The 25,506-nt window shown below is 35.2% G+C and overlaps 1 protein-coding gene across 2 annotated transcripts in view; it reads left to right on the top strand.

The window, feature by feature from the left end:
* The window catches only part of SPOPL (speckle type BTB/POZ protein like), a 63,630-nt gene that overhangs the window by 23,837 nt on the left and 14,287 nt on the right, over positions 1–25,506 (top strand). Inside the window, exons 2-5 of one of the 2 annotated variants that reach the window (XM_019632003.1) lie at positions 18,647–18,783; positions 18,929–19,050; positions 19,298–19,449; positions 21,337–21,464. In XM_019632003.1, coding sequence (XP_019487548.1) covers positions 18,706–18,783; positions 18,929–19,050; positions 19,298–19,449; positions 21,337–21,464 — 480 coding nt within the window. In that variant the 5' untranslated portion in view covers positions 18,647–18,705. Of the gene's footprint in view, positions 1–18,646; positions 18,784–18,928; positions 19,051–19,297; positions 19,450–21,336; positions 21,465–25,506 lie in introns of those variants that run through there. The other variant, XM_019632004.1, reaches the window with a different exon arrangement.

The raw sequence follows: 25,506 nt of genomic DNA, 5'->3' as shown, positions 1-25,506 counted from the left end.
GCTTTTTGAAGGCTTCCTTCTTGGCATCCTGCTCCATGCAGCGTCAACATTCAGCAGAAATATTAAAGGGCACTTTGCATCTGGATCTTAGCGCCTCGGGTATCCTACTTTTATTTCCTACCTATGAGGCCTACAAAATTTCCGCTGATATTTCTACCCCGTGGCAGCAGCCCTCAGCCTGGGCAAAACCTGGATTCTCACTCTGCTTTGTAACTGGAATCAGCAGATAGTCTTAGGGAAGAAAGTAGCTGTAGTGTATCAGCTTACCTTTAGATTATTCCCTCTTCTGTGGAATTTTGGGACCCCCTACCCTGATTGCTTGAGCAGCTCTAGATGCCTTTAAATAGATAGTTATTTTTATTTTTATCCAGGTTTTTCTACTTGACAGCAAAACTTAGTTCACCTGCCAACTATTACATCCTACTCAGAAGACCTCATGATAGCTTTTAAGTATTTTTAATATACATTAATTATTTGACTTAATTATTGCCACCCTTACCACCATTGCCCAAATTATTTATTCTCATATGTCACCTGTGAAGTCTTCCTTGCTATATGTCTTTTCTAGTACTCACTTGGTGCTATGTGTATTTATATATTATTTGATGTTATTCACTTAGCCATATTCGAGAAATGAGATGCTATAGTCCTTTAATAGACAAATGAAAGGCCCAATGTCTATAAGATTACAGAATTCATGACAAAACGATTCAGATTTGTCTCACTATTTCTATACTTGGTATTAAAATCTGTGCTCAGTTTGTAGTCTTCTTATAATTTGTTTGCTTCCTATAGAATCCAGCTGAGGAACTATCTTCAGGACATGCTGCCTATGCTGACAGTACTTCATTATTTCTCCATACATTGCACTTTCCTATTATATTGAAAGTATCCCAGCATGCATTGTCTCACCTGCTATATTATAGTCTTCTCCAGAGTAGGGACTATAATTTATTCATCCTTGTACTTTAAGATTCATTAGATTGCATAATACATCTAGTATATTATAAATGTTTATTGCACTCACATGAAGTCATATGCTTAATTCAAAGACATTTAGGAAATTCATGATACATGTATTATCACCTTTATGAACATTTATTGTGGCCTAATTATTCTTCCTGATAACAATCTTTGCAAAACTGTTGAACATTATATATTGTTACATATTAACTCATTTCCTTTCATAATGTAATCAAAATCATTAGATATATATTGGGATGTCAGAAAAGTCATGACACATTTTTGCAATGAAAAACATAGAAAAAATACCTCATGACTTTTCCGACAACCCAGTAAAATCGCTTTGACCTCAGACAGTATTTTTAGTTATAATTTCACAAAGCAGTTCAGATAACTTTTAGTATAAATATGGTAATATTTTACAGTTGTAGAATGATTTACATTTTGTTAGTTGAAGAATTAATAAACAAAAATGCTGTGTGATTAACATTACAGTTGATTAAGCTAGCTCCTGGAAGACCTAGTGCTGATTACAGATGACACTACAAAAGAGATTACAGATGATCTCATAAACATGGTAGTCACATTTTATAACTGGATAGAATTTTGATAATATTCTTCAGAGAGTGATTTTAAAAAACTACTTTGCTGGATAATTCATATAGTTCATTTGTCTGGAAGCTCAGTAGCTAACATTAGGAATACTGTACAAGTCAAGACAGTTATTCAAAAAGCTTAATAATTTTGAGCCACTAAAAAATAATCTGTTTAGTATTTTATTCTGTAATAGTGACCAATTTAGACTCTGTGGTTAGAGAAGAAACTTTATAATTGCTTCCATTACTTTTTTTTTTTTTACTTTTTTTTAGCTGAGCCTTCCTGCCACCTGTTGGCAGCTCAGCAGCAGTTCAGCTTGGGCCTGGCATCGAACCGCTGTTGCTCAGAGCTCAAACTCTTGAGCGAGCTCTTAACCAACTGAGCCACTTGGCCGGCCCTCCATTACTTTTTTTAATCAAAGAAATATGTGTGTATCTGTGAGTATGTATGTGCATATATATATTTTTAGTGAGGTAAAATTCATATAACAAAATTCACCATTTTAACAGTTTTAAAGTGTACAATTTAGTGGTTTTTAGTACATTGACAGTACTGTGCAACCAGCACCACTGTAGTCACAGAACATTTTTATTACTCCAAAAGGAAACCTCATATCCATTGAACACTCACTCCCCAGTTTCCCCTCCCTCCAGCCCTGGACAACCACTAATATGTTTTCTGTTTGTATGTAACTGCTTATTCTACATATAAATGAAATGTGTGGCCTTTTGTGTCTTCCATTTTTCACTTAACATATTTTGAGAATCATCCATGTGTAGCATATTTCAGTACTTTATTACTTTTTAGTGCTACATAATATCCCATTATGTAGATATACCACATTTTGTTGATGGTTATTTGGAATGTCTATCTGTGGACTGATTTTAGCCAGTAACCTTTTGGCTGTTGTAAATAGTGCTGCTATGAACATTCATGTACAAGTTTTTGTTTGAACACCTGTTTTTTATTATTTTGAATATATACTTAGGAGTAGAATTGCTGGATGGTAATTCTGTATTTAACTTTTTGAGGAACTGCCAACCTGTTTTCCACAGTGGCTAAACCATTTTATATTTCACCAGCAGTATACAAGGTTTCCAATTTCTCTGTATCCTCACCAACACTGGTAATTTTCTTTTCTTTTTTTTTTTATTACAGCCATCTTAGTGCCTATTTTTTTCTCTTCTTTGACTTTTATCACTTTTACTGTGATGCGTTTGTGAATCTGTGCATTTATCTTAGAGTTTGTCAGGCTTTTAAAATTTACCTATATTAGTGTTTTTCAATAAATTTGGGAATTTTTCAGCAATTATTTAAAATGTTTTGTGCTTTTTTGTCACTCCTTTTTGTACTCTCATTATACTTATGTCAGTGTGCTTAATAGTGTTCTACATTTCTCTGAGGATCTGTTCATTTTTCTTTATTCTTTTATCTCTAGATTGTATAATCTCTATTGACTCTCAGAAAGTTTAATAATTCTTCTGCCAGTTCATATCTACTATACATGAACATAGCCCCTTATGAAGTGAATGTATTTTTTCCTTTTTCAGGTATAGTTTTGAACTCGAGAATTTCCTGTATTTTTAAAACAATTTTACCTCTTTATTGGTATTCACCATTTTTTGAGACATTGTCAACACACCTTCCTCTACTTAAACATGGTTTCCTTTAGTTCTTTAGGCATATTTACAGTGGCTACTTTGAATGCTTTGTTAAATCCAGCATTTTGCAATCATAGACAGTTTCTATTACCTACTTCCCCCCATTATATAGGTCATAATTTCCTGTTTCTTTCCATATCTCATAATTTTTTTTATCAAAACTGGACATTCAGGCATACCTTGCAGATGTTGCTGGTTCGGTTCCATTCTACCACAATAGAGCAAGTATTGCAATAAAGCAAGTCACAAATTTTTTGCTGGGGGAGGGTCTTGCCTTCGATTTTCTAAAAACTCAACATCTGTGAAACACAATAAAGTAAAGTGCAATAAAACAAGGCATGCCTATAATGTAGAAATTATTGGAACTGGTTTTTCCCTTCCAGTATGTGTTATTGTTTCTTGCTTCTTATTTGTTTAGTGAAAGGCTGAGTATTTTGGTGCAGTCTGTTTTTCCCTCCTTCCACCCCCCTCCCTCCCTAACACATGCACACACACAAACACTTTTTAAAAAATTAAATTTATTGGGGTGGCAATGGTTAGTAAAATTGTAGATTTCAAGTATATAGTTCTATAATACACACCTATATATTGGGTTGTCGGAAAAGTCATGACATATTTTGTCTGTTGTTTTGTTTTGTTGTTTATGTCATTTATTTATATAAAGAACAAAGATCAATCAGTGATATATTGCCTGTTTTGTTCGATAACTTTTTGCCATCTTTCAGTGAGCTTCATAATTCCTCGTTTGTACAAGGACCTGTCTTTATTTGTGAATAACTGAACAAGGTGCTGATTTACAGCCTCATATGAATTGAACGTTCTACCACGCAAGGAGTTTTGAAGAGAGCAAAACAAGTGGAAGTCTGGGCTGGCCGAGTGGCACATTGGTTAGGAGTTGGCTTGGGACGCCAGCTCTGAGCAGCAGGGCCCCGGTTCGGATCCCACATTAGGGCCAGTGATGCTGTGCCCTCTACAGATAAGATGGTGAACAACAGCTCTACCTGGAGCTGGGCTGCCATGAGTTGCCGGCGGCGGCGGTAGGCTGCATGGGGCTCCCGTAAGCTACCGTGAGTGGCTGGCAGCCGGCGTGAGCTGCCAAGAGCTGCTGTGAGCTGCTGTCCAGTGGCTGGCGACTGATCTGTCTCACTTGGGAAGAGCGCAATGATAATACCAACATGGGCCAGTGAAGCAACATCCTCCACAACTAGACTGAAGAACAAAAGGACAGCAACTTGTCTGTTCTCCTCCCTAGTAGATTTTCTTGAATGTATTTTCTCCATTTACTCTATGACCCCAGAACCATCTCCAGAGACTTTAAATGGTTGTTCTTTTATAATTTTCACCTGTTTCAATGGAGACGAAATCCATGGAGTTCCTCAAGCTGTCATGCTGCAAGTTTTTTTTATTCTGTCTTTTTACTGGTTATAGGTCTGTTCAGATTTTCTGTCTCTTCTCAAGTCAGTCTCGATAATTTGTGCTTTTTAGGAATTTGTCCATTTCCTCTAGGTTATTTAATTTGTTGGTATACAATAATTCATAGTATTCTCCTATAATCCTTTTTTATTTCTGTAAGGTTGATAGTAATGCACCACTGTCTTTTATGATTTTAGTCACTTGAGTCTTCTTTTTTTTTCGGTCAGTCAAGCTAAAGGTTTGTCAGTTTTGTTAATCTTTTTAAAGAACCAATTTTTATTTTATATCAATTTTTCCTGTTGTTTTTCTGGTCTCTGTTTTATTGAGAACTTTATAAAGTTCTCTATCTTTGTTATTTCTTCCCTTCTATAAGCTTTGAGTTTAGTTTGCTCTTCTTTTTCTAGATCCTTAGGTGTGAAATTAGCTTATTAAATTGAGATCTTTGTTTTTTCAAATGTAGGTGTTTACAACCACACATTTCCATGTGAGTGCTGCTTTCATTGCATCCTATAAATTTTGGTATGTTGTGTTCTCATTTCCTTTTGTCTCAAAGTATTTTCTAATTTTTCTTGTTTCTTTTTTGCTCATTGGGTGTTTAAGAATGTGTTATTTAATTTCCACATATTTGTGAATTTTCCAGTTTTTCTTTTGTTACTGATTTCTAGTTTCTTTCTGTTGCAGAGAAGATACTTTGTATGACTTCAGTCTTTCATACATTTTTAGACTTGTTTTGTGGCCTAGCATATTGTCTAAATAGGGAGTGTTTCATGTGCACTTGAAAAGAATGTATATTCTGTTGTTGTCTGGTGAGTGTTAGGGCTAGTTGTTTTTTAATGTTGTCCAGGTCCTCTATCTCTTTATTGAGCTTCTTGGTTCTGTACATTATTGAAAGTTGGATATTGATATCTCCAACTATTGTAAAACTTTCTATTTCTTTTTAATTCTGTTGTTTTGCTTGATATAGTTTGGAGCTCTGATGTTTGGTGTATATATATTTATTGTTGTCATATCTTGATGAATTGACCCTTTTATCACTATGTAATGTCCTCCTTTGTCTCTTGTAACAATTTTTTACCAAAGTTTATTTTGTCTTAATATTAGTATAGCTATCCAGTTCTCTTTTGGTTATTTGCATGAAATATCTTTTTCTATTTTTTCACTTTCAGTTTTAGTTTTGTTTTTTCTTTAAAGATTTATGAGGAATTTGGGAAGGGGAACAGTGATGGAGAATTGGAGAAGGGAAACAGCCAAGTTTTTGTTCTTCATTCTTAGTTGTGGAGGGCACAGCTAGCTCAGCTCCAAGTCCAGTCGCCATCTGGCCGGCTGGCAGCAGCTTTCAACTGCTCAGCTCAAGGTGCCATGTCCAATCTTAGTTGCGCGTGGGGGTAGCCCACTATTCCATGTGGGAGTCGAACTGGCAACCTTGTTAGGAGCACATGCTCTCACCAGCTGAGCCATCCTGCCACCTATTGGCAGCTCAGTGGAAGCTCAGCTCGGCGCAGCTCACTGGCCCATGTGGGAATCAAACAGGCCACCCTGTTGCTCAGAGCTCGCGCTCTTAACCAACTGAGCCACTCATCCGGCCCATTTATTTTTGATTTCCATAAATGTGTGGCACCCCACCACACCCTCCCCAACCCAAAAAAAAAAAAACCCAAAGAACATTTTCTAGTTTTGTAGAGATTGATTCTGTGTTGTGATACTCCTTAAACTCAGCGAGCTCATTTACAACTCTGTCTTAGTCTTCACTTTCTGATTGCTAGCCACCTAAAGGTCAGCCAAAGTTTAGGATCTTCTCACATATTTTCTAAGCATGTGTGTCGTCCCAGGTATGCACATGGTTTTTTAGTTTCCCTGGTATGGGAACTTTTCAAAGCCTCTTTCCCCCAACTATCTCTCTCAGCTTTTTTCCCAGGCTTTCCTGTCTGGCTCTTGCTAGACCCAACTCTTAGGCCTTGCGCCTAATACATTTGCCTTTAAATGCTTTTGACAAATGGTGCCACCCAGAATGCAGCCTCTATCATGGGGAAGCTCCAGGGTAGGTGAAACAAAGGTACGCCGTTGAGCTAGCTTCAGGGAGTTACTAGACTGGACAAAGCACACAACCACACAGTTCTTTTAGAATATAGGTCTGTATAGCACCCTCTGACACCAGCAACCTGCACCAGGAATGTGGACCTGCTGTTGAACTGGGAAAGGGGCCACAGTGAATATGTTAAAATGCCAATTTCTCCCTAAAATTCAGCAGCTGCATTCATCATTAAACATTCCCCTGGTTGTAAGTATTCGTTTGAAGCCAGAGTTCCAAAAAAATTGATTCTGACAGTTTTTGCCAGCCTATTTATTGCTTTTGTGGAGTGATAAAGTTTTGGAATTCCCCACTTTGCCATTTTCTCTGATGTCTTTGTGCATATACTTTATTTCATATCTGTGAACTTCTATCTGTATAGTGTAAGATTCACAGATATATAAGGCGTGATCAAAAGGTATGGTAAATGTTTTTTAAAAATTGTTACAGTAAAAGACACATTGCCATTAATCCCCCTCAAATACTCCCCCTCGCTTTGAACATACTTATCCCATCGTTCTTGCCACTTTCTGAAGCAGTTCTGGAAGTCCTCTTTCATGTGAGTCTCTTTATTTCATCCTCAATCATGACAACGCTCCATGTCACACACCACTTCTGGTACGGCAATTTCTGTCAAATAAACACATCATGGTGTGTCCTCATTCACCGTGCAACTTCTGGATCTTTCCCAAAGTCAAAATGACCATGAAAGGTAGACATTTTAAATTGATTCAGGACATTGAGGCAGCCACGACAGCGCAACTAAAGACACTCACGCGAAGGACTTGTAGAACAGCTTCAGAAAGTGGCAAGAACAATGGGATAAATGTGTTTGAAGTGAGGGGTAGTATTTTGAGGGGGTGTATTTTGAGGGGGTTCATGGCAGTGTGTCTTTTACTGTAATAATTTTGTTTTTTATTTAAACGTTCACCATACCTTTTGATCACACCTCATATAATAAGAATGTGAAGAAATGCATTGGTAGGATAACACATTCAGGAAACAGCTTCTTGTAAGGGGAGGAGATTTGATGATGATGGGAGAATTGATACACAAGAATGGGGGGAAGATGGTTTGACATATGATGTATATTCTGAATATTTGAAATTCTTTATAATTAATGTAGCTGTGGGTGTGTCTATGACATACATAAAAACATTAAGTCTGACACACATTTTGTTAAAGTAGAAAATTACATATGTGTTTATTCCAATAAAAAGAGTCTTCCTTTAATAAGTAAAACTAGGAAACATCACACTTAACATTTTTTTAAAAAGCGTATTTAGAATATGAAAGAAGGCTTTACTTATTTGCTAATCGTTGTAGATTGCTTTTCTTAAATTATTCTCTAGGTCTCATTTTGGTTGTGCTCTCTTTCTGCAAGAACAAGAATAGAAGTTCCTGAACATCCTGATCTGCTATCTTTTTTTTTTTTTCTTTTGAAGAGAAGATAAAAATAGAATACTGGAAATAGTACTGAAATGAATTTTGGGAGATCTTTGTCTTTCTTCTAATATTTAACTAACAGTGTAAACTTTGATGGTTTATTTCTCTAGTCTAATCTATTTCTCTCATCTTGGTTCTCATCTGTAAAATAAGAATTGCACCAGATACATAAGGGCTATTTCAGCTCAGTAATATCAAGAGGGGCAGCATGATTCTGTGGAAGGGATGGGTATAGAATTTGGAGCCAGGTAAATTTGTGTTCAGTCATTTTCTGGTTACTTACATTGTAAAGTAAGCTTTCTAACTGACCTAATAATTTTCCCATGGTTAAGATGACATTATTACCACCCATCTCATAGAGTTGCTGAAGAAGAAACAATGTAGGTGTGCTCACAATGTCATGTCACCAGCAGTCTCCATACCCCTATCCCACAACTACATCATGTGAAGGAGTAGCTGGAAAGAAAACAAAAATCTTTATAACCTTTTATTTAGTTTGCTTTTATATATGAATTATTTTGTGAGTTACACTTGAGAAAGGTAATAACCCTTACAGAGGCGTTAAAAAACTATCTCTTCTTTACTCTCTAGGTGTGTAAACGTATTTGTTATTTATGTATTTTATTAGGATTAAATTAAATAGTGTCTTATAAAGCTTTTCTTTGACTTACCATCTTCTCTGCCAAAAACATCTCTCAATCTCTACTACTTTTATAAAACTGAGGTATTTTCAGGTATACTCTTTGATTTGTTTATATCTTGAATACTTCATTGAGAAAATTTAATACACTCTTAATAGTTGCATAGTTCTTCGTGTAAATATATCACAAAAACATAACTATGTTTATACTCAATTATCACAGTTGTAATACTTTTCCAGAATGAATCTAACAAAGAATTTCTGTTGATACTAATTGTAAAATTGTCTTGCAGAAAAGTTTTATCAGTAATATCTGCTTCTGTGCAATTTTGCTGAAGGATTGACAGTTTAAAATAATCTTTGATGATACTGTAGGTGAAATATGTTGTGGGTTCCTTCTGTATTTCATTGATTACAAATGAGGTTAAACTTTTTTTTTCTTTGTAGCTATTTTTCTACAAATTGCTTGTTCATCTCAATACCTCTTTCTGAATGTTTTTGAAATCATTCTTAGTTGCCAGAAACCATGTGTAAATGGTTCTCATGGACATCAAATAACTCCATAAGCATTTTTATATCAAATTAGTAGCTTATTATCTAATTCCTTTCCCTTTTTGCCAGAAATTTCACCATAAAAAATGAGAAGGGAGATTATTAAAACAACTTTACAATTTATGTTCCCACTAGAAATGTATAAGAGGGCCTGTTCCTATGTTGTCACCTGTCTTTTGGATTGTTGCCAGTCTGATAGATTAAAAAATGGCTTCTTAATTTAGTTTTAATTTGTATTACTCTAATTATGGGTAAAGTTCTTTTTCTGTGAAATATTTGTTTGAATTCTTTACTTTTTCTTTCTAATTTTTAGGAATTCTTTATATATTAGGAAGATGAACCCTTTATGTGTTGTGTGTATTGCAAATACTTCTCTTGGCTCATTGTTTTTAAAATTGGTCATGATGGTTTATTTTATCAGCTTATTTCAGAGCCACTGGCAAAAGTATTGACTAGGACACGGTCCTTTCACATATTCCTACCTCTTAAGTCTGAGTCATTACTCTTTCAGTACATTTATTAACTATGGATTTGCTTAAGAGAAATATGTAACTCATGTTTTTGCTCCTATTTCCACCCCCACCCCAGTTTTTCCAGCCTGGGGCTAGCTAGCCTAGAAAAACAGTAGCTTTGCTGTCAGATCAGGTGAATTAGATTTGGGGCTGGGAGTGGCGAACCTATGTCTTTGTCACGAAAAGTAGCAAACTCACTTTGAAGGAAAGGGGACAGCATGCAGCTTTGCTAACCAGGCCAAAAAATTATATATATATATATATATATATATATATATATATATATATTAAGAATGAAAAGCCAGAGACATCAGCAGCCACACAGTATCGTGGAGACAGGCAATTTACTAAAAAGAAAATCCATAGAGAAGCAAATCAGAATCCAGAGTTGCTACAGTATATTAACTAAAATAAAATGTCCAGCTTTAAGCCAATAGTTATGAGACATGTAAAGAAATGGGAAACTGTAATTCATATTCAGGAAAAAAAGCAGAAACCAGGCATATAACTATATACTATACAATTTTATTTACTGGAAATTTGTAGATAAGGTATAACTAAAAAGTAGATTAGTGATTGCCTAAATTTGGTGGTGGGAAGTACCTTTTGGAGTGATGGAAGTACTCTAAAACTGTATTGTACACAGCTTTATAAACTCACTAAATATCATTGATATGTACATTTAAAATGAGTGAATTTTGTGATACATAAGTTTTACCTCAATAATGCTGTTAAATATGGAGGGGGAACCAACATCTTTAAAATGATGGTACTCTATTATGGTCACAACTAACTGTTATAACTATGTGTATGCTGTTCTCTTTTTAAATAAAAGTAAATAACCATTTGTGGTTTATGAAAGTAACTGAAGAGAACAGCTGGAGGTACTTAAAAAAACAATACCTAATTTTTGTGTAGAAGTGAATAATTTTTGTTCAAGTGACAATGTGTAATGCTTTTAAATTGTTTATACACTATTCTTTGAGGCACTCTTCCATCATTCATCTACTGTAATTTTTAATTAAGGAACATCATTCTTCTTTGCCTCTTCTTTAATGCTGATTGTGATTTATAAGTGCTTCTGATAGAATATTTCCAGTGTTACCATCCTGACTTTCTTACCTGGCTGCCATGCTGATTTCTCAGTTCATTATGTTGTGCTGCAAGTATATTACATGATAGGAACTCTTGTGTGTGAGGAACCTACCTAAATTCATTTGGGTGAGTGTATTAGTATAGATACCATTATAGAAAAGCGAAATTACATAAACAATCTAATCATAAATAATTAATTGAAAAACTGTTTCATTTGAAGTTTTCCTTTCAGTTTTCACCATTGAGTATAATGTTGGCTGTGGGCTTCTCATAAATGGCCTTTATGGAGGTGCATTCTCTCTATACCTACTTTGTTGAGAGTTTTTGTCATGAATGGGTGTTGAGTTTTGTCAAATGCTTTATTCTGCATTTATTGAGATGATCATATGATTTTTATCCTTCATGTTGTTAATTTGGTATATCACATTGACTGATTTGCAGATGTTGAACCAGCATTGCATCCCTGGAATAAATCTCATTTGGCCATGGTATATAATCCTTTTAATGTATTGTTGAATTCAGCTTGCTAATATTTGTTGAGGATTTTTGCATCTGTTCATCAGGAATGTTGACCTGTAATTTTCTTGTGGTGTTCTTGTCTGGTTTTGGTATCAGGGTAACGATGGCCTTGTAAAATAATTTTGGAAGATCTCTGTCCTTCAGTTTTTTGGAAGATTTTGAGGATTGGTATTACCGTATTTCCCCATGTATAAGACACACCCTTTTCTGAAAAATTTGGGGTCTAAAAACTGGGTGCATCTTATACAGTGGTTGTAGATTTTTTTACTTGCATTTCCTACTTTTTTGCGCTTGTTGTCTTTGCTCTCATTGTTTCGTGCTTGTTTACCAGTATATTACAGTAGGTTACATTTTGCCACATTCTGCCCAGAAATGACTCAGAAAAGATTTTCATACAGTGCTGAATTCAAGTTAAAAGTGATCCAGTTTGCAAAAGTGAATGGAAATTATGCTGCTGAACGTAAGTTTGGTCCTCCGCCAACTGAGAAAACAATCCGAGACTGGCTATGGGAAGAAGAAACCCTGCTGAAAAACCTTCACAGCAGAAGGAGGCCATGAGAGGCAAGTCAGCAAAATGGCCAGATTTAGAGAGGGAATTGAAGATATGGATTGAAGAGCAAAGGGCAGTTGAAATTCCTGTGTCCACAAAGATGGTTCAGCATGAGGAAAGAAGAATTGCTGATGAAAAAGAAGTTACTGATTTCAAAAGAGGACACAATTGGTGCTTCAGGTTCATGAAACGGAATGGACTAAGCATGCGTACACATACCAGACTTGCCCAAAAGATGCCTGAAAGCTATGAGCAAAGGTCCTTGAGTTTCATCTTTTTTCATTCAATGTCAGAAGACACATCAGTTTGAGTTGGGACAGATTGCAAATATGGACGAAGTCCCCCTTCAGTTTGATGCCCCAAGTAACAGAACTGTTGATAAGAAGGGGGTGAAAACTGTAACTGTGAAGACAAGTGGACATGAAAAGAGCCATTATTCAATTGTTCTAGCTTGTTGTGCCAACGGAACCAGGCTGCCTCCTATGATGATTTTCAAATGCAAAACAATGCCAAAAGACATTCCTCGAGGAGTGATTGTCCATGTTCATGACAAGGGTTGGATGGATCAGGACGGGATGAAGATCTGGTTTGAGAAAGTTTGGAGCAGGAGACCAGGTGGGCTCTTACGCAAACCTGCCCTATTGGTGCTTGATTAGTTCAGGGCACACATAACAAAAAACACAAAGAAGATTGCTGCAGAGCAAAAAACAAAACTTGCTGTCATACCTGGAGGCTTGACATTCCAGCTCCAACCACTTGATGTCAGCATTAACAAACCCTTCAAAGCTGCCATGAGAGACGAATGGAACCAATGGATGAAGTCTTCTGGGGACAATTTGACACCAGCAGGAAGAGTGAAGAAACCAACTATAGGAGAAGTTTGTACCTGGGTGAAAAGATCCTGGGATAATATCAAGATTGATATCGTTGTCAAGTCATATAAGAAGTGTGGCATTTCAAATGCCAGAGATGGATTTGAGGACGAGGCAATATATGAAGACAGTGATTCGTCATCAGACACAGATGAGGACAAGCTAATGGTTGGGAGTTTTGACAGTGATGAGGAGTTGTATGAATTTTTTAATGAATAAAACTTGAGTTCAATAACTTTATGTAATACATTTTTTTTGCAAATTTCAGGCCCCAAAATTAAGGTGTGTCTTATACGTGGGAGCGTCTTATACATGGGAAAATACGGTAATTCTTCTCTGAATACTTAGTAGAATTCACCCGTGAGGCCATCTGGTCCTGGACTTTTGTTTGTTGGAACTTTTTTTGTTTCATGATTCAATCTCCTTACTACTAATTAGCCTGTTCAGATTTTTTATTTATTCATGATTCAGTCTTGGTAGGTTGAATGTTTCTAGGAACTTACCCTTTTCTTTTAGATTATCCAATTTGTTAGCATGGTAGCCTGTTACGTGTTTATGTAACAGTACATAGTAGTCCATTGTATTTCTGTGGTATCAATTATAATAACTCCTCTGTCATTTCTGATTTTATTTATTTGAGTCCTCTTTTGTTCTTGGTGAGCCTAGCTAAAGTTTTTTAGTTCCATTTATCTTTTCAAAGAACCAGGTATTACTTTCATTGTGTGTTGTCTTTTTAGACCCTATTTCATTTATTTTGCTCTATTCTTGTTCTTTCCTTTTACTAACTTTGGCTTCATTTGTTCTTTTTAGAGTTCTTGGGGTGTAGAGTTAGGTTGTTTATTTGAGACTCCTTGTTTCTTGTTTTGTTTTGTTTTTAAGGTTTTATTGGGGAATTGGAGGGAAACAGTGTTGGGGAATTGAGGGAGGGGAATAGCCAAGTTGTCCTTCAGTCTTAGTTGTGGAGGGTGCAGCTAGCTCAGCTCCAAGTCCAGCGGCCATCTGGCCACCCGTCGGCAGCTCAAGACTGCTCAGCTCAAGGTGTCATGTTCAGTCTTAGTTGCGGGGGTGGCGGTATGGGGGGTGTGCAGCCACCATCCCATGAGGGAGTTGAACTGGCAACCTTGTTGTTAGGACCACGTGGTCTCACCAGCTGAGCCATCCTAACACCTGTTGGCAGCTCAGCTTGGGCGCAGCTCACTGGCCCATGTGGGAATCAAACGGGCAACCCTGATGCTCAGAGCTCCCGCTCTTAACCAACTGAGCCACTCGGCCGGCCCGGGACTTCTTGTTTCTTGATGTAGGCATTTATCACAATGAACTTTATGCTTAGAACTGCTTTTGCTGCATCCCATAATTGTTTGTCATATTTCCATTTTAATTTTCTGAAGGTATTTTTTTATTTCTCTTTTGATTTCTTTGACCCATTGATTGTTCAGTACCAAGTTGTTTAATCTCCACATATTTTAATTTTCCAGTTTGCTTCATGTAATTGATTTCTAGTTTAACACTATTGTGGTTGGAAAAGGTGCTTGATATGATTTCAGCCCTCTTTTAAATTTGTTAAGACTTGTTTTGTGGCTTAACATATGATCTGTCCTGTACAGTGTTCCATGTGCACTTGAGAATAATGTATATTCTGTTGCTTTTGGGTGGAATATTATGTTAGGTTGTCATCTAGTGTAGGGTATCAGTTAAGGCTGATGTTTCCATATTGATTTTCTGTCTGATCTATCTATTAATGTAAGTGGGGTATTAAAGTCCCCTACTATTATTGTATTGCTTTTTATTTTTCCCTTCAGATCTATCAATATTTGTTTTATAAAATTAGGGTCTCCTATGTTGGGTGCATAAATATTTACAAATGTTATATGCTCTTGTTATATTGAGCCCTTTATCATCATGTAATGCCCTTCTTTGCCCTTATTACAGTCTGTTTTAAAGTTGATTTTGTGTGCTATGGTTTTGGCTTTCATATGAATGGAATATCTTTTCCATCCTTCACTTTCAGCCTGTGTGTGTACTTACATTTAAAGTGAGTTTCTCATAGGCAGCATATAGGTGGGTCTTGGTTTTTTTTTCCCATCCATTCCGCCTCTCTGTATCTTTTGATTGGAGAATTTAGTCCATTTACATTTAAAATAATTATTGATAAATATATACTTATGCAATTTTAATTGTTTTTCTGTTTGATAATTTCTCTGTTTCTGTCTTCTTTTGTTCTCTTCCTTTGTGATTTGATTACTTTCTTTAGAGTTATGCTTAGAATCCTTTATCTTTTGTATAGTTATTATAGGGTTTTGCTTTGTGGTTATAATGAGGCTTACATATAACAATGTGTATCTATAACAGTCTATTTTAAGTTGATAACAACTTAAGTTTGATCACATTTTCAAACTCAACATTTTAATTCTCCTCTCCATGTTTTGGGTTTTTTTGGTCACTTCTTACATCTTTTTATTTTGTATGTTTCCTTCACTAATTACTGTAATCATAGTTTTTACTACTTTTCTCTTTTAATCTTCATATTCATACTAGCTTTATAAGTGATTAATCTACCTTTACTATATGTTTACTTTTCCAATGAGATTTAATCTTTGACATGTTCTCTTGTTACTAATTGACACCATTTCTTTTCAGCTTAAAGAAATCCCTTCAGTATTTCTTGTAAGTCTGATTTAGTCATGATGAAATCCTTTAGCAATTGCTTGTCTTGAAAACTTTTTTTTTTTTTTTAAGATTTTATTGGGGAATTGGGGGAGGGAACAGCACTGGGGAATTTGGGGAAGGAAAACAGACAAGTTGCTGTCCTTTTGTTCTTCAGTCTAGTTGTGGAGGACTTTGCTTCACTGGACCATGTTGGTATTATCATTACGCTCTTCCCAGGTGAGGCAGATCAGTTGCCAGCCTCTGGACGGCCGCTCACGGCGGCTCTTGGCAGCTCACACCGGTTGCCGGCTGCTCACGCTGGCTGCCAGCCACACACGGTAGCTTATGGCAGCCCACTGCAGCAGGGGCTGCAGCCTACGCCGTTGCCAGTGACTCAAGGCAGTCCAGCTCCAGGTTGAGCTGTTGGTTCACCATCTTAGCTATAGAGGACAGTGTCACTGGCCCTCATGTGAGATCCGAACCAGGGCCCTGCTGCACAGAGCTGACATCCCAAGCCAGCTCTTAACCAACACGCCACTTGGCTGGCCCTGGAAAACTCTTTATCTCTCCTTCAACTCTGAATGATAGCTTTGCTGGGTAAAGTATTCTTGGTTGGATTTTTCTTTTTCCTTTCAGCACTTTGAATATATTGCACCATTCCTTCTGGCCCACAAAGTTTCTGCCAAAAAATCTGCTCATAGTCTTATGGGGTTCCCTTATACATAACAAGTTATAGTTCTTTTTCTGCTTTTAAGATTCTCTCCTTGTCTTTAACTTTTGCATTTTAATTATAACGTGGCTTGGTGTGGGTCCTTTTGAGTTCATCTTATTTGGAACTCACTAGACTTCCTGGATATTGTTGTCTGTTGCCTAACCCTAGGTTAGGGAAGTTTTCAGAGATTATTTCTTCAAATAAGAATTATGCCCCTTTCTCTTCTTGTAGGAGCTATATCACGAGAATTTAGTTTGTTTGATGTCGCCTAAGTCCCTTAAGCTATCTTTACTTTTTTAAATTCTTTTTCCTATTTGCTGAGCTGATTGGGTGAGTTCCATTGCCTTGTCTTCAAGTTGACTAATCCTTTATTTGCTTCATGTAGTCTGTTGTTGAACCCCTTGAGTGTATTTTCTAGTTCAGTTATTGTATTCTTCAGCTCTGTGATTTCTATTTGGTACTTTTTTATGTTTCTCATCTCTTTGTTGAAGTTCTTAGTGCGTTTTTCCATTTTTCTCTGTAGTTCGGTGAGCATTTTTCTGACCATTACTTTTAACTCTTTATCAGGTAAATTACCTATTTCCATTTCATTAAGTTTTTTTATTATTATTATTTCATTTGGAACATATTCCTTTGTTTCTTCATTTTGTTTCACTTTCTGTGTTAGTTTCTATGCAGTAGATGAGACAACCACCTCTCCTAGGCTAGTTTCCACCAGAGGGAAGCTTTACACACACACACACATCTGGTGCTCTAGTTTTGGTGCCTACTGCCCACAGGATACCCTTTGATAATCTGGCTTGGATGGCCAAGGGAGCTTGCATTCACAGGACTGTGGCAATTGGAGAGATGGATTTTGGCATGCTAGCACTCTCAGTGCATGACACAGACAGCAAACTGAGGCACATCTCCCAGACTTTCTGTGACAGAAACCTCTTTGCTTGTCCTGGAGGTTTGGCCTGAGGGTTTGGCACACATCTAGTGTCCTACATAACTAACTGCTCTCAGGGAATGTAGGCTGTAGACACCATCTTAGCGCCCTCTCTCTCCCTTGCTGGTATCACCTAGAAAAAGCTTGTATGCACAACTGGAGCCCCGATTATTGCAGCTGACACCCACGGGACACCTCCAGATCGCCTGGCTCTGTTGGATAGCATGGCTTTCTCTTGTGGCCCCATAGAACTCTGTGTATTTGCATACCTTTAGAAATTGCTGCCGGAGAGTCTGGCTCCCATTCAGCCTGCATCTAGGTGTTGACATCCTCCCATTTGGGACACTGACAAGTCTTGGCATATACTTAACTACTGGGTGCTATTAAAAATGTAATAGGGTGCTTGGACAAGCACAAAGGTTTGAGAGACAACCAAGAGCTAGGTCAGAGTTGAACAACAGGTTCATCTCCTACATGAGGCCACTACTTCAAGTCTAGTGCAGATTTTTAATGTGCTTCTTCATTTGTAGTTTTAAAGTTTTCCATACCTTTTATAGGTCCTTTTGTTTCTATGTATCTTTCAGGTGTCTTTCTTCAGTCTTTCTTTTCTGATTTTATACTGTTTTGTTGAGTATAGACATAGAGCAAATATTTTCTTTTCCATTTTGGATGATATCCTACCCTTTTTTCCAATACTTGTTTATTTTTATAAGAATCATGTAGTTTTCTTCCCTTATCCTTAAATGAAAAGAAGGTTCTCCAGATGTGAGTTCCTATGTTTGAATGTAATCTTGAAATGCCCCCTACCTTTACCCCTGCAGAATAGCCTACGTATGTAGCTCTTTTGTATTTTGCCTCTTATACACTTTCCAAGTTGCAAAGCATCGTCATCTACTTACTAATGCCCTGGCCAGGTTATGAGGAATTAATTATGCATCCAAATGGATATAGTACTAGAACAGCTACCTGGGAGGAAAGTTGCTGATATGGTACATACTATCTGGTGGGGAGCAATATGATAGAGATGAAGTCTTATCAGAGAACAGGTTTATCTGAGATGGAGTTAGACTTTTGTGGAAATCAATGTACTACTTCTTACACAGCATTACCCATTAGGTCCCATCTGTGTTTCAATTGGTCAAAACTTTGGGGCTAACAGATGAGTGACTAATATACGTAATTTCCAGGGCTCTCCTGACTTTTCAAACCTTTTGATTTTTGTGCATATGCCAATGAAAATGTGAAGGAAGGTGAATCAGATATTGTTGCCATGTTATTTTGTGATTTTATGTTTATGATTGTGCTATTAAGCTATATAATTTTTTTATTTATGATATTTTGGTAAGCCTGCCTTTGTAAAATAATGTCTTATCTACAAGTATTAGGTTTGTTTAGATTTCAAGTGTTATGTTACAAAGGCTGATTTTATTTCTTAAAAACTAAAAAAATATGTTCCCATTTCTTTGTAGTAAAGTACTCAGCTTTGTGGGATATTGCATAAATCTTGGAAGACTGCAATTAAGTGGCAATGTCTCGAGAACCCACCCCACCCCTCTCTGGAGATATGTCTACTGGGCCTATAGCGGAAAGCTGGTGTTATACACAGGTATATGTTGTTGAAAAATTTAAGAATACTGTGAAGCACTTTGGCATAGTTATTAGAAACGTTAGGAGAGTAGGTTATAGAATATTTAACATGTGACTGGTTAAAAAGCATAAAAGTCATAAAAATGTTTTTCTGAATCTCTTAGGTTAAAGTAGTAAAATTTTCCTACATGTGGACCATTAATAACTTCAGTTTTTGTAGAGAAGAAATGGGTGAAGTGTTAAAAAGTTCAACATTCTCATCTAGCCCGAGTGACAAAATGAAATGGTAAGAATTTTTATTGTTTTGGAGTTTTGTTTGAAGTTTCGGCTACTTTACGGTTTTGTTATTCTTGTTCCTGAATGGATATTCGTCTGTTTTATATTTGATTTATAAGAAGTTCCTAATAAGATAGAGAATTGTAAAGAACTTTGGGGATGTTGATGGGATATTGACAAATGACTTTAATATTGCCTCTGTTTTAGCATGTTTAAAGTATTTTATTTCACCATGTGAGCCTATTGTTTTATTTTAGGTGCCTGAGGGTAAATCCAAAGGGATTAGATGATGAAAGTAAAGACTACTTGTCCTTATATTTGCTTTTAGTCAGCTGCCCAAAAAGTGAAGTTCGAGCAAAATTCAAATTTTCCCTTCTGAACGCTAAAAGGGAAGAAACAAAAGCAATGGGTAAGTGATTTGCAAATTGAGTGAAGAAGTCTCTGTGTAACTACATACTGTGACTTCTGCACTTTTACGTAGAAAAACTTAGGATATTTTTTTCCCACTAAACTCTGCTTAACCTAAAACATTTACTTTGGCCATTATTTAATTTTAAATGCCAGTGTAGAACTATAGTTGTACTAAATCTTGGCCTTCATAGACATGTAAAATTATTTAAAAATAATATTAAAATTCATTGTTCTCATTTCCTAAAACAACATTCACTTGTCACTTGGAAAAACAGTTTCTGTTAAGGGCAAGGTGTTTGATTCACTGCCTGACATATATAACAGGTGTTCAGGAAACATTTGTCTTCTCCCTTGCTGTTTTTGCCAGATAATACAATTGAAGAACATTGTGAAAAGAGATTAAATATCTTGTCTCTAGAATTTTTTTGAATAGACAACACTGATTGAAAATAAATCAGTTTTTCTTAGTCTCAAGACCTAGTAAATTCAGTTTAAGCTTCACACATATAGCCAGCTGATACCATATAGCCTAGAGCTTTATAATAGAAAAGCATACTAGGACAATATATAGTGAACTGTCACGTTAAATTTTAAGTGTTTAATAAAAGTGAATCACAGAATCTAGTAACATTATTATAAAATAACCTCTTCCAAATACACGTTTAAATAATATATATTTTATTGCTGAAGTAATACATAGTTTCATACATATATTTTCACATTGTCTGGCATTTAAGATATTGGAGTATCTTAATGGGTCAGGCTGCTATAACAAAGTACCACCGACTGGGTAGCTTATAAACAACAGAAATTTATTTCTCACAGATCTGGAGACTGGGAAGTCCAACCTGAGAGTGCCATCATGGTCAGATTCTCATGAGGGCCCTTTCTAGGTTGTGGACTGCCAACTTCTCTCTATGTCTTCACGTGGTGGAAGGGGTGAGGGAGCTTTGTGGGGTCTCTTTTATAAGAGCAACATTCCCATTCATGAGGGCTTCACTCTCATGACCTCATCTAATCCCCTCATGACTTCTTAATACCATCACATTGGGAAGTATGGTTTCAGCATAAGAAATTTGATGGGATACACACATTCAGTCCATAGCATGGAGTATTTCAATTAGATTTACTACTGCTTTCTACCTCCAATTAATTCTTTGTACAACGGATAGTAAATTCTTACTGTAGAGGATCTTATTTCATAGAGTACGGTTATACAGTATTATAGGCATTTGAAACATTCACTTCAGATATTTATTCATTTAATCTTTTAGAAATTATACTAAAAACTGTCTTTTGCACTTTTATGAAAGTTGTTTTTAGGGGTGAGGGGATTATGTCTAAAGACCTAGGAATGATAAGAAACTTTATCTTTTTCACGAGTTAATGGATTTTTTTCTAATTCAGTGAAACTAAAGTCAGTGGGATGGATGTCCCAGGAAAGCCTAAAGGATGCCCTGGTGATTTAGAGCATCCATTTTTAAGGGAAAGGTAGGAAATGAGAGGTATATTTCTAATCAGGTTCTGATGGTAGACAATGTATAGTATGCCTGTACCAGTGTATTTTGATCCTACTTTATTATTATAGGACCTAGATATTTCTTCGCCACAATTTTGATCTGGCTTTTCTTCTACTTAGAGATCCAGAAATCTGAAAGTGAGCTCATTTGATGGCCAAAACTTGAGTAGTACTGTGGGATGATCTGGTTCTACCTTATGTAACTCTTATGACATTTTATTTAATATTTTATTAAATATCTGTACTTTTTATGATGGATATATTGACCAAGTCCTATTTTTGCATATTAATTTAACTATGTTATCATTAACAAAACTATTTCTTGGATACTTGTTTTATTTAAACTTCTATTCTGTTTCCCACCAGAAAGCCAAAGAGCATATCGATTTGTACAAGGGAAGGACTGGGGTTTTAAAAAATTCATTCGAAGGGATTTTTTGCTTGATGAAACTAATGGTCTTTTACCAGACGACAAGCTTACATTATTTTGTGAGGTGGGTACATTTTTTATTTCAAGGAACTCCATGGTTATTTTTAATGATAAAGCAGAAACACAAACTATTGTACAATAATATTGGGTATTCTGTAAAATTAATAATTGATATAATTGATAAGGTTTCATTTGTAAATGTTTTATCAGTGAAAGATGACTAGATTGTTTTAGAAATCAGTATAGTAACCCACTATAAAAAATTACCGTCACATCTCTATTTATAAATTGTATATGTAGTTAATACTAACACATACTATGTTTTTCTTTTAGGAATACTATTGATGTGTATATCTTTATATAAAAATTTTAAATACCTTCTTCATCCTGAATAATTCTGACTTAGATGGTCAATATTTTTTGTCATATTCAGATTGATCATATTAAATATTATTAGTAGTTTATCAGTTTGAACCCATACTTGAACAATAAAGTGCCTGAAAAAGATTGGGAAGTTTTGTATTCATTCAAACAGTTGAGTTCATTTAATCAAATGATGTTAACATTATAAGCAATAGCATTTCAAATTTTTAAGTATGCCCATGTCTGCAGACAAACTTAGGAGGTATATTTATATGCATAAAATACTATATTTTGGAAGTTACCAGCATTGTTTTGCCAATAATTTAAACTTACGATTTACTTTAATTTGAAGTTGGGATTTGTCTCTCTCTGTCTTTGTTATCATTTTGTAGATTTATCTCTACAAACTGTTGAGATTCATCTTTGGAATGAATTCAAGAATGATATTGTGTTACCAGTACAGTTTATAGAGAATATGCATCAGTAACATAATTTTATCAAAAATGTTTATGGTAGTTGATAATTTTAATAGGAAAGCCATTTGAAAAAGTTATGATCAAGTAAACTCAATGTTAAATATATTTCAGTAGGTTATTGTAGCTAGATGACTGTCTGATAACTTCCTTAACTGCTACTAAGTTAGCTTTAACTTCTTTATAGAAAATGTGCAAAATTTCTTGGCAAGATTACAAACTAATTGTATGTCATTATGCTGTGTCAGAAGAATAATTGAAAAATGGCCCCAGAGACTGCACAGTGCAAATATAGTGCATTTATTTTCACTTAGACAAGTTAAATGAACTGTATGATGAATTTGTTATGAATGCAATTATTTGGTTGGTAAAGCACATACTACAGTGTCTTGAGCAGAACTTATCATTAAATTTTTTTTTTTAAATAACAAGCATTTATTGTCAATAAATAGATATTCTAAGTAGCAGTCTAAATAAATATAGGTCATGTTATTTAAAAATTTTAGCACCCTTAATATAGAATCTTTCAAAATTTTAGCAGTTACCTTAAATTTTGCATGTTAATTTTTTTAAATGTTGTAATCTTAGAATTTAAAGGATCTTAAAAGCTATGAATCCAATTTAAAAAACAACTGTAACTAAAAGTCTTTTGTGAATAAACTTTTTAAAGATAATATATATATTTTTAGCATTGAAATTTTATTTGCCGATATTTTTCTAAGATATTGTATTGGAACCTAGACAACCAAGAAATTCAGAATAAAGGCTGAAATAAAGATTTTCTGATACATATTTTTTCAAGTATAGTTTTTATCTACAAGAGATTATATACACTAGTGACCTTAAAATAGAACCCACCATGATATACATTTTGAGTTGGCATTGATCAGATTTAGTTTTGGAGACAGCAATATGTACCTTTGTATCAATCTAGAAATTTATACCCTGGACACCGTATTTGGCATAGGTAGGCAAAAAGCACTTTGAGCAAACATTCCTCATGCCCTCCACCATTTCTTCCATACCTCTCATTGATGCCCTTCCTTCTACAGCATCTTCAGCACTGCTTGCAGAAGAGGAGGAAGCATTGCACTGCCCTCCGTAAAGAACTGCCTCCTCCCCCTCCCCTGCAAGTGGTGCTGTAGACAGGTAAGGCAGTTTGGTGCTACCCTTTTTGTGCAAGACATAACTTAATCTTGCAAGTTCCATGCTGTGAATCCATTAGCCAGAGATAGAGAGATTTCTAGCCGTGTAAACAGCTCTCTGCCTCTTCTCTCTCAAAGTGATATAGAAGACAGGAATTAAGGAATAAGTAGGAAAAAATAGAAAGTTGATTAGATTATTTTTTTTAATCAACAAATTTTAAATAATCTCATAATCAACAGCCCCATGCCATTCCATGATATACAGAAAGATAGATAGATAGTTTTTTATTAAATTATTTCATTTAGAAAAATACCTTTTTTCCCATACTACTTTTCTGTTGCTAAGATAGTCTTTCTGTTTTAAAATACTTGTGGTAATGGATGGAAGTTGGGTTCTATTCTGTAAAAAGCCCTTTCATGGCAAACTGAAAGTGACAATCCTATTTCTATCACCCAAATTAAAAAAAAAAAAGATACCTAGCTATGAAAGTCAAAATGTCTGAGACCCACTATTCTATAAGATGATGTGAAATCATACTGTTAAAAGTTTACACTTTGGAGTCAGTATGAGGAATGGCTGGGTTGTTGATTAGAGTGGCAAACTTTGTAGTCCTGTGCACCTTTGTAAATTCCTAGCTTTCAGAATTAATTTGGAGAATTGAGATTTTTAAAAACTGGAACCAGTCATCACCTAAATTCCACACTAGAGGAGACCCGGATTTCCAGAGTCATTATAGTTAATTAGAGCCTGCGCATGTTCATTGGTACTCAAAATTGTATTCTCAGAGTTAAACCAACAGCAAATTTGAAAGAGAATTGTAAAATGAGTTTGAGGTGTTGCTTTGCAGCATTTGTCAATTTTGAGTATTGTACACTTGCCTTTTTCTCTGAAAGAACAACAGTTTAGCCTGAGGAAAGATCTCAGCCTTTTTTCTGAATTTTTTACTTTAGGTTCTGTTCAGCACAAATGTTAAACCTATATTTGAATATGTACTAGAAAAAACTAAAAATTTACTAATTTCTTAATTATAGGTATCGAGAAAATAATCATCAGAATTCATTACACATCAATTTTTAATTAGATCATTAACTTATCTAGAAATAGTTCCTTGAATATTCTTTGGAGTATGAAATGTCTCAGTTAAAAATTTGTGGTTGCTATGACAATACTATAGATGTGTATGGCAATAACATAAATACTTCTGAATTATGATTACACATACAAAATACAAATGTAACATCACTATATGCCTGCTAATAACGGCTTTAATTTTTGGTTTTTTTATTTCTTCCGTTACCTGGTATTTGCCAAATTTTTACACTAAATATATTATTTTGGGTTAGGATAATAGACAATGGATAGAATTTAAGAAACCCATTTCTAAATTAAATATATCATCACATTTTTATAACTCCACATGCATACTTTATGCAAGTAATTGAACTGATCCAGAATTGCTGTCTAGAAATTTCAAGAGAAATGCTTCTTATGATAAAAACTGATTCCTAACTAAATCTTGAATATTAATACCAACACATTTGGTTTATGTATCATTAAGTTATAATGTATGGTGTAATGGGACGATCAAGTAAGGATTAGTGAAGCTTTTTTTCTGTTTTGTAGTTACTAAAATTTTAGAAATTATTTGAATAATTAAAAACTTAATAAGAGAATATTGTTTATGTGCACAGTATTTTTTGACTCCTGTGTTTAGAAAAGCATCTTACAAGATTGTTGTGATAAATCCACTTTATGAATTATAATTGCATTAAAAGTACTACTAATTTACAAAAAAATAGCCAAAGAGATATTGTGTAATGCCGAATGCTAAATGAAAAAGTAATCTGGAGATACAGGTCTAGTCTTCCTCTGATACTGAATAGCAGTGTAATTTAGGACACTTTATTTAGACCGTCTCTTGATCTCACTTTGAAAACATTTTACAAAACAAGGTGATTGGATTAGATGATTTCTAGGACACATGATTCTAAAAGGTTAGTAACGCAAGATGGAAAAACAAAGTGATTAATAAAAATATCCTAAGAAAATAAAATTTTTCTCTAGAAGTGTCCATTCACATGAGATATACGCCTACATCTGGGTGAATGAGGACTTCTGAGTTTT

This window comes from Hipposideros armiger, unplaced genomic scaffold (assembly GCF_001890085.2).
Source record: "Hipposideros armiger isolate ML-2016 unplaced genomic scaffold, ASM189008v1 scaffold_1061, whole genome shotgun sequence".
NCBI lineage: Eukaryota > Metazoa > Chordata > Mammalia > Chiroptera > Hipposideridae > Hipposideros > Hipposideros armiger.
This window is presented reverse-complemented; position numbering and strand designations above follow the sequence as displayed.